The sequence below is a fragment of the Anolis sagrei genome, chromosome 5, assembly GCF_037176765.1.
Source record: "Anolis sagrei isolate rAnoSag1 chromosome 5, rAnoSag1.mat, whole genome shotgun sequence".
Taxonomy (NCBI): Eukaryota; Metazoa; Chordata; class Lepidosauria; order Squamata; family Dactyloidae; genus Anolis; species Anolis sagrei.
Window position 1 is genome coordinate 130,643,497 of NC_090025.1, and position 17,222 is coordinate 130,660,718.

At 39.9% G+C, this 17,222-nt stretch overlaps 1 protein-coding gene across 4 annotated transcripts in view; it reads left to right on the plus strand.

The window, feature by feature from the left end:
• Positions 1-17,222, plus strand: part of CTTNBP2 (cortactin binding protein 2) — a 139,002-nt gene that overhangs the window by 89,198 nt on the left and 32,582 nt on the right. For all 4 annotated transcript variants that reach the window (XM_060777704.2, XM_060777703.2, XM_060777705.2 and 1 more), the window contains 5 exons: positions 193-447; positions 3,349-3,466; positions 8,660-8,935; positions 10,846-10,941; positions 11,955-12,034. In XM_060777704.2, coding sequence (XP_060633687.2) covers positions 193-447; positions 3,349-3,466; positions 8,660-8,935; positions 10,846-10,941; positions 11,955-12,034 — 825 coding nt within the window. The remainder of the gene's footprint in view (positions 1-192; positions 448-3,348; positions 3,467-8,659; positions 8,936-10,845; positions 10,942-11,954; positions 12,035-17,222) is intronic.

Here is a 17,222-nt window from a genome sequence, read left to right on the forward strand (position 1 = left end):
GTAATGGTCACATCAGCTTTCTATTTCAAGGTTTATATGTGATTTGGTTTCATGCAGCTCGTTTTACCTACATTTCTAGACCCTGTCACTCTAAAAGCAGTAATCCATTCATTATTTCCGACTCTTGCCTTTCTCCACTGTCACAACAGCTGGGCTTGTTTGATTCCTTTACAAAAATTTCCATTCCTGTAGGATGGCTGGACACCATTTCATGCTGCTGTAGATGCTGATAATGTCGACTGTTTAAGATATCTTATGTGCTGTGGAAAGCCAGAATATGGAAATGTCACGAGTGATGGAGAGGCTAATTCTTACATCTTTGACATGGAGTGTGATGGAGACAGCTTTAACCACAAAGCAAGGACCATGGTTTCTGCAGTTCTCATCAACCATGCTGACAAAGAGGGCTGGACTGCAGCCCATATAGCAGCTTCAAAAGGTTTTAAGGTCAGTCTGTCTGTTAAATTGTTTTAACACAACATGGGATCAAGATTAAGCATGGTTGCACAGCACGGAGGGGGGGGGGGAGAGAGAAAGAGAGAGAGAGAGAGATTCAAGACTTAAACATTCATCAATGGCTTTATAAAACAATAGGCTTCTGCTCTACTAAAGAAACTTATACAAATATGAAGGATTTTTTTTAAAAAAATCTTTTAATTATTCTACTGTATCTGCAGTAAAACTTGAGATCATCCATTTGTCAGAAATTATTTTCCATAGGAATTAGGAACAACCTGTGGCAGTGCTATTTTTCATGGTTCACCTTCCAAATTCAATAACAGAGGTCATAAATTACCTTTAATTCTCTTGCAGCCCATATGTTAAAACTTTTATTACTACAAACTGATCACCTGTCATTGCAAATAACCGGTTATGGTAGTAGCACATAAGCATAAGCTCCATCAGGGTACTGATGGTAATAGGTAGTGCCAAAGTGATATGAAACGTTCAGCACAGCATGGAGCCTAAACATAAGAAAGAGCATTGTGGTAGAACCTATACTCCAAGGTGAACATGCAGATTGAGATCTGGATGCTATAAAAGGAATTACACACATTTCAGAATTTGGGGTAGGAGTTTACGTTTAGTTAACAGACAAATAAAATAAAATAAAAAGGTAAACTTGAATCACCACCATGTTGTGCTTCTTAGCTTCTTAAGAAGCCATCACAGAAATGTTCTGGCTGGTTACCATTAGAAATGAAGCATGACAGTGTTGGGAACAAAATGTTGGATCCTTCCGTAAATCTTGTAGTGTATGATTTCGCAGCAACCCCACCTGGTGCTGTAATGTACAGTTGGAACCATAAATAATGCCTCTGGTAAAGAACGCCCAAGAATGGAAGCTTACATTTAAACTCAATATTCTAGTTTGGAGGTGGGAGGGGTGATCACACCTCCCAAATCTGATGGATTCTGCTGTTCCACCAACAGAAGTCCACCAACGGATAGAGGATATAATGAACATTAAAATAGAAAGAAGTCCTAGTATAGCTTTATTATCATTATATAATAATAAACAGTTGAAAAAAAGAGGATAAAGATATGATAACAAACTTATTAACAATAGCAAGACGGCCTATAGCAAGGAATTGGAAAAGAGAAATAAATATACAAATAAAGGAGTGGTACAAGGAAGTATGGAAATTTGCAATAAATGATAAGCTGACATGTATACTAAAAGTTAAAAGAGGTATATGGAAACAAAGTGATTTCGATGATGTATGGAGAAAATTTATTGGAAAAGGATTTAACAAGAAAGAAGGAAAGTTACCTCCACAAGAACAATTGACATTTTAGACAGATAATGTGTAAAATCTGTGGCTTGGGCGGAGAGGAGGGGAACACAGTGGTGAGAGATAGATAATATGTATAAGCAGAAAAATAACAGTAGATGCCAAAAGTTAAAGTATGGTAGGTTGTATTGAATAATATGTATCTGTTGTCAAATAAACAATGTATAATAAATGTATTGAACTATGATAAAATAATTAAAAAGATTTTTAAAAAGAAGTCCACCAACAGAATATTCTGCTTCTCTGTTGTCACATGCCTTCGAATTGGTTTGTGTTAATAATATTTGTTCAGAAGAGGTTGTATTCCTCTGAATCTAAAGGAATATGCCTTGCCCAAGGTCACCTATAGCCAGTGCATTCCATAGCCAAGTAGGAATTCAAACCTATTTTGCATATAAGACAGCAGTGAGTGTCTGTGTCATCAGTAGGAAGCTGCCCATGTGAGCATAGTTCAGGTGCCTATTAAATGCATAAATATAGATTCTTTAAATTTCTTTAAATGGCACTAAGACTTTGAAAGGGAGATTCGTGACTGTAACCCAGTAATTCCCCCTCCTCTTAAATGAGCTCTAAAGAGACTCCCTTAAGAAGTGGAAATAATTAATCTTCTGTTCAGATCTGAGAGCTTCTTGGTATATTCTGTCTACATATGCATGCTATTAAAAGATTTTACATCAGCATTCCCCAACCTGCTGCTTTTCAGATGCGTTGCACTCCAACTCCCATACATACCAAACAGGATTGCGATAAATTATTGAATCACTCCAGACAAATGGTAGAAACAATATATAATATTGCAAACAGATAAAAAATGTAAATACCAACAGTTCATACAGGCATCGAGTGAAGAAGCACAAATGATCACAGAAATGCAGGCCTAAATGAAATTCCAAGAATTCATAACAGATTATAAACAAATATCTCCAATCGTAACAATGGAAATAAGCCAGGCCTATGCGTATACAATGTGTATGATGACAAATGGCAAGCAATAATTCCTGGCAGCTTGGAGAGTCAATTTGCTGATCTCTCCCAGTGGAATTACTTTCAATGGCCGGTGTATTTGTTTCCAATGACTGTAAAGATTATTAAAATGCAAGCCATTTAAATATGAGTATTTCTGGCTGGGGATAATGAGAGCTAAGGTACAACACAAGGGATACGGGGGAATTGCCATACTGTTTGATGTGCACATTACACAATATGCATGTCACACCATGGACTAGACATGCTAGTTGTTAATCTTAGCACCCACATTTCTGTTTCACACATCTGCATTTCAAAATGTGTCCATTTATGGAATCTGCATTAGAAAAACATCACATAACAAGTCTCACAGACAGAATGGTTCCTAACAGAAAACCAATTTTCTTAATAGCTCCCTCCATCTCACCCCCAGTGTTTGGAAGAGCATATTTTAAAGAGTGAAATTGATATTCTAAAAGCAGAATTCAGACCTATCTGCCTCAGGCAATAAATGGTTCAGTCAGGTTAATTTCAGCTCAAGTTAATTCCTTGGAAGCTTCAAGTAATGTAGTTATTATCTTCCCAGAGCTGCCTAGAAGTCTTGTGTAGCCACGGGGGACTGGAGGCCGAGAGGAAAGACAGATGCAACCGAACAGTGCATGACGTTGCTACTGACGACTGCAAGCATCTTCTAGAAAATCTGAGTGAGTAACAGAGCTGTCATGCATATGTCAACGTTTTCATAAAATCTGTAAATTCAATGCAATCCCCATCTGTTGTCAAAAAGTCTGTTAATAGAAATTATGTATTATTAGCAAGTTGTATTTTGCTTATTTGCCATTCCACTCGTGGATGTGTGGGTATCAGCGGCAATTGGTGGCTTTGTTGTCAGTACGGTTCTGTTCTGTGCTTTAAAAATGTTTAAGACTATCAACTCACCCGCCGCATGTGAGGTTCGCTCAGTGATACGGTTTTTGTCAGCAAGGAACCTGCCTGCTGCAGAAATTCATCGACAGATTTGTGAAGTGTACGGTGATACTGTTATGAGTGAAAGCAAAGTGCATAAGTGGGTACGACAATTCAAAGATGGCCGTGACAACATCCATGATGAGGACCGCTCCGGTCACCCTTCTTTGATTACAGTCAACTCTTGGTTATCGAAGCAGGCGGCAAGTTTTTATGAAGAGGGTATTTTAAAATTGGTTCAGAGGTATGATAATTTGGCAAACTTGGCAACTATGTCGAAAAATAGAGTGAAGAATCTATGCTTACACATTTCTCCTAATAATTATATGGCTTTTTGTCTGCATTTTTCAAAATATACATTGTTACAGACAACCTTTTCTACTGTAACGAATTTTCATATATTGTCTTCCCCATACTAGCCCTCTATGATGTCCCACTGAGTATTCAGTGGGGCAACAAACTCTGCAAGCCATTTTTCTCTTTCGTGGTGTCTGCTGAAATAAGCAAATGTGATAGTTGATGCACCTGTGCAGCAATCACTGGAAACCTCTGAAAAGCTGAAAAAGGCTTGTGGCTGCACCCCACCCCTCTTCCCCGGAAGGCATATATCCTGTGGGAGGGGCTGTAGCTTTAGTTCCTTTTTTCCAGCTGCCTTTGCAGCAGCATTTAGGAATCTCTCTGAATTTACAAACTTACCTTACGACTTTGGACTGTTTTTTGGATTACTCTTCTCTCTCCTACCCTGACTTGGACTGGCTTATTGACTACTCTACTCTCTGGCACCCTGGACCTGGTCTGTATATTATGGCTTCTCTAATGCTTAAGAAATGTGTGTCTTGTGGGAAGAAACTCCCTGACACATATGCCCACACTATGTGTGTGCTTTGTTTGGGGAAGGCACATTCAGTACAAACTTGCTCTGCCTGTAAGGCTTTTACACCCTAGGCAAGGAAGAGCAGAGAGCTTCAACTTAAAACCTTGCTTTATGAAAAAGCTCTTCTCCCCTCTAGTTCCCATGGGCGCCAAGCGATCTCAAAACCCCATGAGACTTTGCAAGCCTATGTTGCCAGTCAGCCAACCACCTCTAAAAGAAAGGGTGTGTATGCACGGACTCCCTCACCTGGAAAGAAAGGAGGGAAGAAGAAGCAAAAGACATGTGGCATTTCTAACTCCCGGCGTCATCTGCATTCATCATCGCCTTGCTGCCAGCGTGCTTCACTGGCACAGCAGCCTCCTCCTTCGGAGCAGGCCTTGCTGCCGGCATCTTCTTCCTCAGGCCTGCCCCAAACTCTCCTGGAAGAGCAGGCACAACAGGCACTTCCAGCATCACCCAGAAGTGCAGGCAGGGCTTCCCTCCCTTCTCCGGAGCTCATGCCCCAGCCATCTACCGCACACAGCCCTCTTCAGGCTTGCCTGCTTCGGCAGTGCAGTGGACACTTGGCCCTATGGGCCAAACACCAAGCCTGCTTCTCCCAGCCACTCTGTCGGTGTGCAAGTCAAGCCACGTGTGGAGGGCTCCTTCCTGCTGCTCCTCTGCTTCACGTGGCTCCTGGCATTCGAGATCAAGGAGTCCTTCCCCAGGTCAGCTGTCTTGGTCCTCTCGGGGCCAAAGTCCGGGGCCATATGGGTCCTATGGCTCCCCAATGGCACACCAGTCTAAAGTGCAATGCTCTTACTCTTATGGTCAGAGCTGTTTGCATTATTCACAGGAGCATGGAACAAAAACCCCTGCAAATACCAAGGCCTCACTGTATAATACAGATTTTTTTAAAAAAAGTCAAGTGACTTAGCAGTTTTGATTATTCATTACATTTAAATCATTGGTCTATTCTGGGATCATTTCAGTAATCACTTTTGTTCTTTTGTGATGTCTCATTAAATTCAATTTACTTCAGTGGAAGTGATCGTATGAATCACTGTTATTATTTAATTTTCCCAATATTTGTTTCATTGGTAAAATGATCTTATGGGATGCCTGTTCTAATTATTCCCATTTAACAGACCAGAGCCAGATATCATACACTGAGCTTTGCCGAAGGTCTTCCTGTTGAGATCACAATGAGCTGGAATATAAAACACACTTCTCTTGCCTTATGCTCTAAATGACATTGATAGGCCCATTCCACTTGGTGGCTTGCTGCCAGTTTGTACAGTAATACCAGCTCTCAGCTGAAAGTGTGATTCATATGATAGGTGTTTGTGCAAAGGCAGGTACTTCTCCCTCCCCCAGGGGGTGCCCTTATGCTAAAACGGGAAGCCCACCATACCAAATTCATATGAACACTAGCCTCACAGTGGTCTGTTCAGTTCTGTGGTTTGGCAGGGCATCAAGATGAGTTTCTCCCTGCCCCATTTGGATATCAAATATGCTGAAGCAGCACATCTTGAGCCCTAAATTAGTACCAGATGGATGGGTCCCCAGGGTTGGATCTCATGTAGAACTTTAAATGGAAGCATTCATTGAGCTGTACTCTTTTTACCTCGGTCAAGGAACAGCATTTAAACTCTATCCACTACATCTCCTCTAGCAATCCTTGTTTGGCATTTTCAACTACGTACTTGTCTTGCCTTTCCTTACAAAAGTAGGGAGAGTGGGACTTGCAGCTCATGGGTGACTTCAATGCAACATGCAGCTTATAGAGGTTAATCTTTGTACAGCTTGGAAAAGGTTACTTTTGGAACTATAAAATTTCCAGGATCTCCTGTGAGAGTCACCACCAACCATTCTGGCTGGAAGATTTGGAGAGCTGTAGTCCCGTACTTGTCCCTATAAAGTACAATTTGAAGTCATGGGCATTTAGAATCCTATCATATCTGGTAAAATGACAGCAAATGGAAACAAACACTTATATGTTTCTCCATATAATTTTCATATTTTCTGACTTATAGAACACATGTCAAATGCAAGGCCAGGGGCCAAATCCTGTCCTCCATGTCATTAGATCTGACCTGCAAGGCTTTCAATGCCAGAGCTACGCAGTTACATCTATACACTCTTATAATTATAAATGACCCTTTGACTTATTGACTTAGTAGGATGTGTTGGATTCAGCTTCCTTGTTTTTGTTGGACCACAGCAGTTTTGTAAGAAATGACCAGAAATAGTGGACATTGTATTGTCAAAGACTTTCATGGCCAGAATCACTGGGTTGTTGCAGGTTTTTCGGGCTGTATGGCCATGTTCTAGAAGCATTCTCTCCTGACATTTCTCCTGCATCTGTGGCAAGCATCCTCAGAGGTTGTGAGGTTTGTTGGAAACTAGACTTGGAACAGTTTCTCCCCATAGAGATGTTCAATGTATTGTCGAAGGCTTTCATGGCCGGAATCACTGGGTTGTTGTAGGTTTTTAGGAGAGAATGCTTCTAGAATATGGCCATACAGCCCGAAAAACCTACAACAACATAGTGGACATTATTTTACTCCTACAGCATGTTTTAAGAACATTGGTTGTGTTTAATTTTTATGTACTCTACTTTAGTATTCTGCTCCACATAGAGCACAAAGGCATTCTTATTGTATGCATAGGCTGAATAACTCCTGCAAGAAAGGATCATTTACTATGTGGAACTTGTGATTTAATCCAAATATTCCTGAAGCATCGTCATATGTACACTGACACACACAAGTCAGGAGCAAAATCTCTCTATGTTTTCTTTATTCACGAAGGCAAATAATATGGGGGGGGGGGGGGAATAGAAACTAGAAATATTATGAGGGAAAGCAGAAAAAACTCATCACCCATAGTAAAAGATTAAAAATAGGATTTGTAATGTTTTTAAAGTATATAAAACCTTTTTGAAAAGAAGCAGACAACATCACTCTACTCCCTGAGTCCAGGATAAGAATCAGTAGTGTTTGACAGGCAGGATTCAGTTAATGTGAATTCTATTTTTTTTTTCCATTACACCCCTTTGTTCATGAGTGTTATGTGAAGAATCTGTATGGAATAGTTTGTGTACTGAGATATCATGTGTTTATCTGAACAGTTAAAGCAGATAAGTTTGCAATCACTAGCACTGCAGAAATAACTATAAGATGGTGCCTTTCCATTTCCAACTAGGTTTACCCCATCTAAAATACTGCATCCAATTTTGTGGACTACATTTTTTAAAAGTTAGGAGCAGCCACAAAAATATACCAGGATTGTCGAGTGATCTGGAATTCAAGTGTCATTAAGAACAGTTGACATAGCTGAATATGTTTACCCTGAAGAAGAGAGGTATCTGAAGAAACCCAATAGCAGATCTTCAGTTCTCTGAAGATGGAACAGACCTGTGTTCCTTTGTTTCAGCCAGCAGACTTAAAATCTTCAGCTGCAACTTGCAGGGAAATTTCCTAACAGTGAAAGCTGATTAACAGTATAAAAGTCTGAGAAAGGGTGAGCAATAAATCCTAAGTGGCAGTTAGACAACTGGATAGTCATTTGTCAGGGATGTTGTAGTTGCATCCTGCATTGTGGATCCTCCATCAAACAAAGCTGTAGACTAGATGTCCTTCAAACCACATCTTCAAACTGTGTAATAAAATACATCAGAACATTGTGTAGAACATTGATAGTGACCATGATGTAGCTACAGTCTTCAGCCTGTTTCCTAAATTAATGTGTTTTATGCATATGAATGATTGAATTTGTCACATTTGAAGTCATTTTCAAATATCTGTGGAATGAGAGTTTTTTATCTACTGTTAAAATATTTAAGAAGTTACAATGATCATTTTATTTTATAAGCAATTTAATCTTTGTTGTTATTGTTATTTTTCAAATGTTGGGTTTATATCCTGGTCTAACTGTTGTACCAAGGGACTGTGCATTGCTTTGAAGCTGTAGCAGTAAATAGTGTTCATCTTTTTTCTTTTTTTGGTATTTTTAGTAACTGTGTCACTGTGTGCCCAAGTTGCTATATTCAAGCTTTTCACTTCTATTTAAACAGATGCTCTCAAAATGCCATTGCGGATTGCAGTTAGCCAGGTAGAACCAGCCTACTCTGCAACAGAGGATCACGAAATGGAAAATACCATATGTGTGTTAAACATCCGAAAGCAGACAACCTGGGATGATTTTTCAAAAGCAGTGAGTCAGGCGGTGACAAACCATTTCCAAGCAATCGCCTCTGATGAATGGAGAAGCCTAGAAGACTTGACACTTAATAGCACCACAGAATCTAGCATCGGCCTCACTGCAAACAGTATATTATCCATCAAACTTGGTACCTATAAACACTCTTATTTTATAGAAAAATGAAAAGTTCCTCATGTTTTTTCTAAAAAGTTACATGACATGTAGCAAGTAACTTAGTTCAGTACTGCTTACAGCAGCTATTAGTCTGAACCGAATATTCATTTTGCAATGCACTGGTAGAGTATAAAATTGTATTCACATATAAACAACAATATACTTGAAATTCTGCCTAAGCCCAAAATTATTTTAAATGCTTTATAAAATTACCTTCAGGCTATGTGTATAAGCTGCATATGAGACATAAATACATTTCATTTTTAGACTCCTATCTCTAAGATTTCTCATTATGCACATACACAGGGACTAGGCTTAGACTCAAATCAGTTTGACCGAAACTGATCTGTAATATTTGGTGGTCTGTTTTGTGTAATCCCCCAAAAACAGAATGGGGAGGAGGGAACTGAAAAGCTTGGCAAAATGGATCAAGAGAGCAGGATATTTCGGCTACTGGAGAGGATGGAGTTAAGTCTTCATTATACCTGAGGCAGATATCTGCCGCAGGGCTCCTAGAGAAGACCCTGCAGCATCTTTTCTCCCTCCCTGGCAGCAGAAAAGTTCCCAGGCTCCTCCTTCAGAGAAGGTCCTGCTGGGAACTCACTTTCCCAGCAGCACTTGCATGGGGTGGGCATTGAAAAGTCTCTTGGGACATGATGGGAGTTGAAGTCTTTCTCCCTCTGTGTTTCTCAGCCAATAAAAGGCATGGTTGTGTCCATGCTCTGAGTGGCTGAGAATGGACACAACCGACAACTACAGTTCCCAGAACCCTCTCTTGTGGTTTTTCTTATTTTAAAAAATGTTATGATAAAAACTTAAAATAATTCTTTAAAATTAGTAGATAAGTGAATTGTTCTGAAACTTGGTAGGCATGAAGTTGTACATGTGGTCTAAACCTGAGGTAGGTTTCATGCAGGTAGACCTTAAAATGACTGAGGATTGAACCTTTATAATTTCCCATTGTAGCTAATGGGCTCAATCTTTGCCGAATGAAAACAACAACACGTTTCCCAATTCGAATAATTTCCTGGTAAATAGAATGGAGGGTTAACTGAAAATGGACCCCAAAACTGCATGCCTTTTGGCCAAATTGCACACCTCTAACAGGAACTGTATATACTCATGTTTAAGCCTAATTTTTTGTCAAAAAGTAACCCCTAAAACCTAGGTCAACTTAACTATGGGTCAGTGTAAGTATTGTATCTTAACTTTTATCAAAAAAGAAACCTTCCTCTTTTCTCAGTGGAGTGGCAAAAGGCTAGAGCTTACTCCATTCTGGGAGAATCCAAAGTCACCATTAATCTCAATGTTGTTTCTGGCCTTTTAAAAATGTCTGGGGGAGAAATGGCACTGGGGTCAAAGTGCAACAAGCTCCTTTTTCCTCTCCATGAAATGATCCTCAACTTAACCATGGACAAAATCCATAACGCTGGTCCCAAAGCCTGCCCTCTACTAATACATTACTAAGGTCAATTTTAGACATGCTGATATACTGGCATTGCAAAATCGTTACTAAATCCAGTATCCAAAACATTTTTGGTCTCAAGCATTTGGCTTAAGGGATACTCAACCTATATTTGAAATTTTATTCACAATATTTTAATAATTGTGTGCATGAAACATTTGTGGACATCAAATCACCAGAAAGCAAAGGTGTCACTATCTCAGTAAACCATGTGGACATTTTGGATTTTGGAGTATTTCAGATTTTGGAATTCAAGATAAGAGATGCTCAACCTGAAATACCTGCAAAGGCTTGCTTGTCAGACACATGGGAGAGGGTTTGTCCTGTATCGCTCCTGAATCATAAAATGGGAAAAATGTATTATCATTTTTTTTCTGTCTGTCCAAGCATCACTGATCTCCTTTTTGTCTATTTAACAGGCAATATTTCATGGTCAGTGGGTCAGACATTTCCCCAACCACCCTGGGAGTTTTTGAAAAGGAACCAGGTGGAACATATAGTCATATATTTGCTTGGTACGTGCATTTATTTCCTCCTCTTTTGGCATTGAATATTAGAGTTGATTGTTGGTGCAGTAGAGTCTTGCTTATCCAACATAAATTGGCCGGCACAATGTTGAATAAGTGAAAATGTTGGATAATAAAGAGGGATTAAGGAAAAGCCTATTAAACATCAAATTACAATATGATTTTACAAATTAAGCACCAAGACATCATGTTTTACAACAAATCGACAGAAAAAGCCATTCAATACATGGTAACGTTATTTAGTAATTACTGTATTTACGAATTTAGCACCAAATATCACAACGTATTGAAACAGTTGTGTCTACAGGTGGGAGGCAGACTGTGTTGGATACCACAGAACATTGGATGAGAGAAGGTTGAATAAGCGAGACTCTACTATATAATGATACAGGTCTACTTGATATTGTATGGACAACTAAACTAAGGCATGCAAAGAACCTTGAAGATACTGGATTCAACCTTTTGCCCTCCAGAAGTTTTCATCTCCAATTTCCTTCAAATCCAGTACTAGATTACTGTGGGAGTAACAGTCAAAAACTTTGAGAACCAAAGATTGCCCACCTTCACTCTGGAAGCTGCACAGAGTGTTGCTGTTGCACAATTTTATTTTCTATAATTGTCAACTCCAGGCAAAGTTGACAATTATTCAAAACACCCCCATCTGTTGAGGGTGCTTTGAATTCAATTTCCCTGCTTCTTGGCAGGGGGTTGGACTGGATGGCCCATGAGGATTCTTCCAACTCTTACAATTCTATGATTCTCTCTCCCAGAGAAACTAGTGATACTGAGTTGTAGGGTCAGGGCAGAGAGAGATTTATGAGGTATGACTAGGGATGCTGGGGATAACCTTTCCCTTCCTTTGTGCTTTGATTGTAATAACAATCCATCCCATTCAACTGCCATAAATACAAGATAAACAACCTTAAATGTAACATGTAGTTCCACATTCAACTTTTCCAGAATTTAAGATTGTTCCCATTGACTCTTTTTTTCTCTTAAAGGTCCCCCAGAAGGCTGTCTGCACAGTGTGAGTTATGCATCCACAATCCGTCTTCAGACATTGCAAAATTATCTCAGGCTGGTAAGAACTTGCATAACAGTATTCATCTCTTTCAACTATTTCAGTAAATAGTTTAAGTCATATACATTAACAGGTCCCTTGTTTTTTTTCTGGAAGTGCAGCTACGGCAGTGGGGAGTAAAATGAAGCAGTTGCCCTCTAAATATGAATTGTGCCAGCCATCCCATGAAATTGTCCTTCTTTCCCCAAATGTCAAACATTGCAAAGAGTGAGATACTGAAAATCAGTCATACATACATAGAACTCTCCCCTCCCTCTATGTTCATATTCCCTTGATGTTATTTTGGAGTGTGTGTGTGTGGAGGAGGGATTTATTATTTGGAGGCAATGCCCTTTTTGCTCCATCATAGCATCACTGGAGCCCCCAGTGGCACAATGGGTTAAACTTTGTGCTGGCAGGATTGCTGACTGACAGGTCAGTGGTTCGAATCCAAGGAGAGTGTGGATGAGCTTTCTCTGTCAGCTCCAGCTCCCCATGCGGTGACATGAAAGAAGCCTCCCGCAAGGATGTTAAAACATCCACGCATCCCCTGGGCAACATCTTTGCAGATGGCCAGTTCTCTCACACCAGAAGCGACTTGCAGTTTCTCAAGTCGTTTCTGTCACGAAAAAATAGCATCTATTTGTTTTGTGATAATTCTTTCATAATTCTAATTCTGCTTCTGTCCAGTCCTCACTAATATAGATAAGAAGAGAGACTGAGCAAGGAAAGATTACCAAATCAAAGATAGAGACAAGTACATAAGATATACACTTAGCCGCATATCACATTACATTGTTATACTACTAAATGTCACTTTTAACTGCTCTTGCAACATCCTTTGGAACCCTAGGATTTGAAAGTTTGGGAAGGCATTTAGAATTCTTAGCCAGGGAGCTTTTGGGCCTCACTAAACTACAAAACCCAAATTTTCACAGTTGAAGTGGAATATAGCATTATAAGAGTTGGCATGATAAGGGTTCTAGAATTCAAGAATCATGACCCTAACAATTTCTTTTGAGTAGCATAACTTAAATAGAGCTGACAGTCTTCTAGAGAGCTCACTATTGGCTATATTAGATTCCCCCAACCACACCACACCCTACACACACACACACACTTCCGCAGTATAATTTTGGGTGAAAGTGGTAGGAGGATTTTGTCATTGACAATATCATTGCTGTTGCTAAACATTTGGGAATCAGAAAGTCTTGCTGATCTATTACAAATCATCCAGCAAGTCCAGTTCTACCTTCTATCAAGCCCTGGGATAGCCACTGCGACAGACTGACTTTTCTTCCTTTGTGTACTGGGCTAAGAGCCAAGCATGTCATGGATTGTTTGAGACACCAGTTTCTGGTGTTCTTAAGACAAGGGTAACATTCATAATGGAAAGGGAGGAAAATAGCTATGCAAATCTACCCATTACTTTGATCTTGGTGCCTTTGGGTCCTGTCTTTTGTGAGCATCTGAGACTGGAATATGTATAGCTCTGTCTCCATTACAACAGCTGGCTGAGTAAACCTTGTTTTCCCATTTAGTTCCATTCTGCTGCTTAGGAGAATGGATTAGAAAGGCAGCCACCCAAGGAAAACAGAAGCAGCGTCAGCAACACTTTAATACAGAACATTTTATCCTGGCCTTGACAATTCAATCTGTAACTTTTTATAATATTACAAGTTTTTTTCTGTGTGCCAAAATTTGTCTTTCTGTGCATGATGCATCAGACCAAGGCTGCATGTGATACCAAATCCTATGGTGACCCAATAAGCAGCTCACAAACAAGGCAAAAAGACAAATCTCCCTTCCTCTTTTCTCCCCCTCAGCTGCCCATGAATATGGTCTAATTGACATTGATGGTCTGTACTCTATAAAAAGAGATGTTGCTGGACTAAAGCATGCATTAGCTTTGAGTATTGGCCGTGCAGATGGGGAGGCTGAAAGAATCTAACAACCTCTGCATGAACATGAATTCACCTTTCCTACTATAAAACAACAGTGAGGCATGTGTAGACCTCTAGATGTTGGTGGACTTCAATTTCTGTCATCCTTGCCCATTTGTCATATTGTGGGGGTGGAGGGCACTTATAGAATTTAATAGAGTTCAGTTATATTGGTGATCTGAACTCCGCACTTTTATCGTTCTGTATGGTACTGTTTTTATGATGATATGTTTAATTCTGATATGTTTTTATTTGGTTGTGTTTTGATGCTATTTTATTGTGTTATATTTTTAACTTTGTGCTCCCTGGGCTTGCTCCTTTGTAAGCTGCCCCAAGTTCCTTAGGGCAGATGGAGGCGGGGTATAAAAATAAAGTTGTTGTTGTTGTTGTTTGTTGTTGTTATTGCTGACTTCCTGCCCTTTTTTCTAAAAGTACACGTTAGTACAAATTCTGTATTTGAAAGCTAGCTTTAAACTCCAGAAACAACAAGTTAGCCTTCAAAGAGCATGCCTGCCTTTCGAAATGGTGGCAAGCTAATTCTGTCTTCTTGGCAGTCAATTTGTAAAATTTTCTTCAGGAGCGCCTGCAGGTAGTTATATTGCCAGGAAATGGAGTCTGAAGCATTAGAAAGCATTAGAAACCATCTGGAAACTGAACTAGTAAACATGGGATTCTTGAAGAGTGCTTTCCTGTCATCACTGTATCCAGATGATTGATTGATTCATATCATGACCAGGATCTATGGGAGTTGGGAGGAACTTCATGAGACATCAAGTCCAACCTTCCTAATGTAGAACCTTTTGCTCAGTTTCATAACGCAATAACTTTGAATCATCTGTAGAAGCCATAGAATAGTGGGAGGTTCAGGACAGACAAAAGGAAATACAATTGGCCATCCAACTGTACTTCCGAGTTTGACTTTTGCAGATTTGATTGTTCATGTATTTGCTTAAATTGTGCCCTCTGGGAATCTCTAGGTTCTCCAGTGTCTAGGTTCACCTTCTGTCTAAGGATGGCCAGGGATTTCTAGAAATAATATCTCTTTAGGAATCTTCAGGGCCTTCAGTGCAATTCTGTGATCAACTTTTTTTATTCATGTTGTTTCATTTTCATGGTGGTCTTGTGCCCGCTAACCCTAGTTAATGTAGAGTGCTGACTCTATTTCTGTGTACAGTTCTTTAGCAACTCGAATGCTTGCCATCTCAAACATCCTTAAAAGGGGACAGGATACATTCTAGGAGGTTAAGACCTCAGTGGCTACTTGTCAAGTTGGTGATATATCATCTCCAGGCTTTTGGAAGTGATTGATTGCCATCTTGATCAGTAGCCACTGATTGCCTTAACCTCAAAGGTTATAGTTACATACAGGAAAATCATCATCAGGACTTGTATTTCATGTTCCCAAGTAGCTGATATACAGACATTGTGAAGCCACTTTGTGAATATAATATTTTAATGCTGGTAATTTAGATTTTGATCTGAACCAGTGCTGCTGTTCTCACAGTGGTGAAATAGCATGAGGGTTGCCCTTAATTGCACCTAAAGGAGCTCTTTGAAACTTTACTTTTGATTTTAAGTGGTATTTAATTGTTCAGTAGTAAAAGAGCTTTTTGCTGAAGCTAACTTTGGCAAATAAATTATACTGAATGCAAATCCATTAAAAGAAAAAAATAGACACAAAAATGTATGTAATAATAATAATAATAATAATAATAATAATAATAATCTATTTGTTTACCGCCCTATCTCCTCTAGGGGACTCAGAGCAGTTTCCACATATTCAAAATAATACAAAAACATACAATACAAAACAGAACATAGACATAAACTGTTAACACAACATATACATTAAAATCAATTTAAAACCAGTTCTGCTTTCTTCTTCATGCTAGTTAAGCTGCCAGGGGCAAAGATTTCAATAAGGGGCCTGGACTATTTGGAACGGGCTGGGCCAAGGAGAAGGAAAAAAATGGGGCTTACTGAATACTATAGTTCAAGGATCGGTCTCAGCAATGGCCCTACTAGGTGACCAGGGCCACTCAATTCTTGGGCCAATTAAAGGACTATAACAAAGGTCTGGGCCAGAAAAAAGGTGCCCTCAGATGACCGGGAACTGGGGAATGGATGGGGTACAAGGACATATCCTAACTGTTGGACCAAGGACTTGAGACTTGGGACTAGTCATTATCAAAGGCCTGATGAAACCACCAAGTCTTCAAGTTCTTACAGAAGGAGGTGAGGGATGGGGCCCGCTTTATCTCATTGGGAAGGGTGTTTCAGAGGCAGGAGGGCACCACTGAGAAGGCCCTCTCCCTCGTCCCCACCAACCAGGCTTGAGACAGTGGTGGAAGCGAGAGGAGGGCCTCCCTGGTGGATCTTAGTGTCCGCCCCAGTTCATAGAGGGAGATGAGATCACGGAGATAGGCAGGGCCCAAACCGTTTATAAATAAGGGCCACTTTATTGACTATTTAAACTTGATCTGCATCAAGGCAGCATACTGAATTTTTTTTCCAAAGGTGGTATGTATTTACGTTTTCTTCAGTACGGCAAGGGCCATCAGCTGCAGGCTCGAGATACAAACCAATAAATTTTACTTGATGCTAGCCAGCTCATTTCCAGGAGGTCTTACATGCTGACCTCCTGCTCAAGCTCAGAGCCCTAAAGGAAAAATGCAGACTATCTCATCTCAAATGTTGCTCACATTCCCATCCTTGAGTCCCAGCACTCAAAAGGCAAGTCCAAAGACCTTTCACCAATAGAAGGACGCGGCTGCTTACCAATAACTGCACAAGCCTGCCCAAAGTGGCCAAAATGCCATTTATATGCAATTAAATACGAATGAGGCAAATAATTAACAGTGTTGTTATGTGCTTTCAAATAAAGTTCTGTTATGATGACCCTAAGGCAAAGCTATCACAAGGTTTTCTTGGCAGAATTTGTTCAAAGGGATTTGCCCTCGCCTTCCTCTGAGGCAAGTTTAAATGAGTTTAACAAAGCCAATTAATAAATTCTTTTAAAGCACTACCCAAAGCCAATTGTCCCATAATACCATGGAGAATAAGTACAAGATAGGCAAGACACTGTTAATACCAAAAGCAAAACAAAGTTCATATTCATCCACATAAGGTGAACTGAAGTCGTTATTAACCTCTGCTTAGCCTGAAGTTAATAAAGCCCCCGGTCAGGTCAGCGGTTCGAATCCAGGGAGAGCAGGTTGAGCTCCCTCTATCAGCTCCAGATCCCCATGCAGGGACATGAGAGAAGT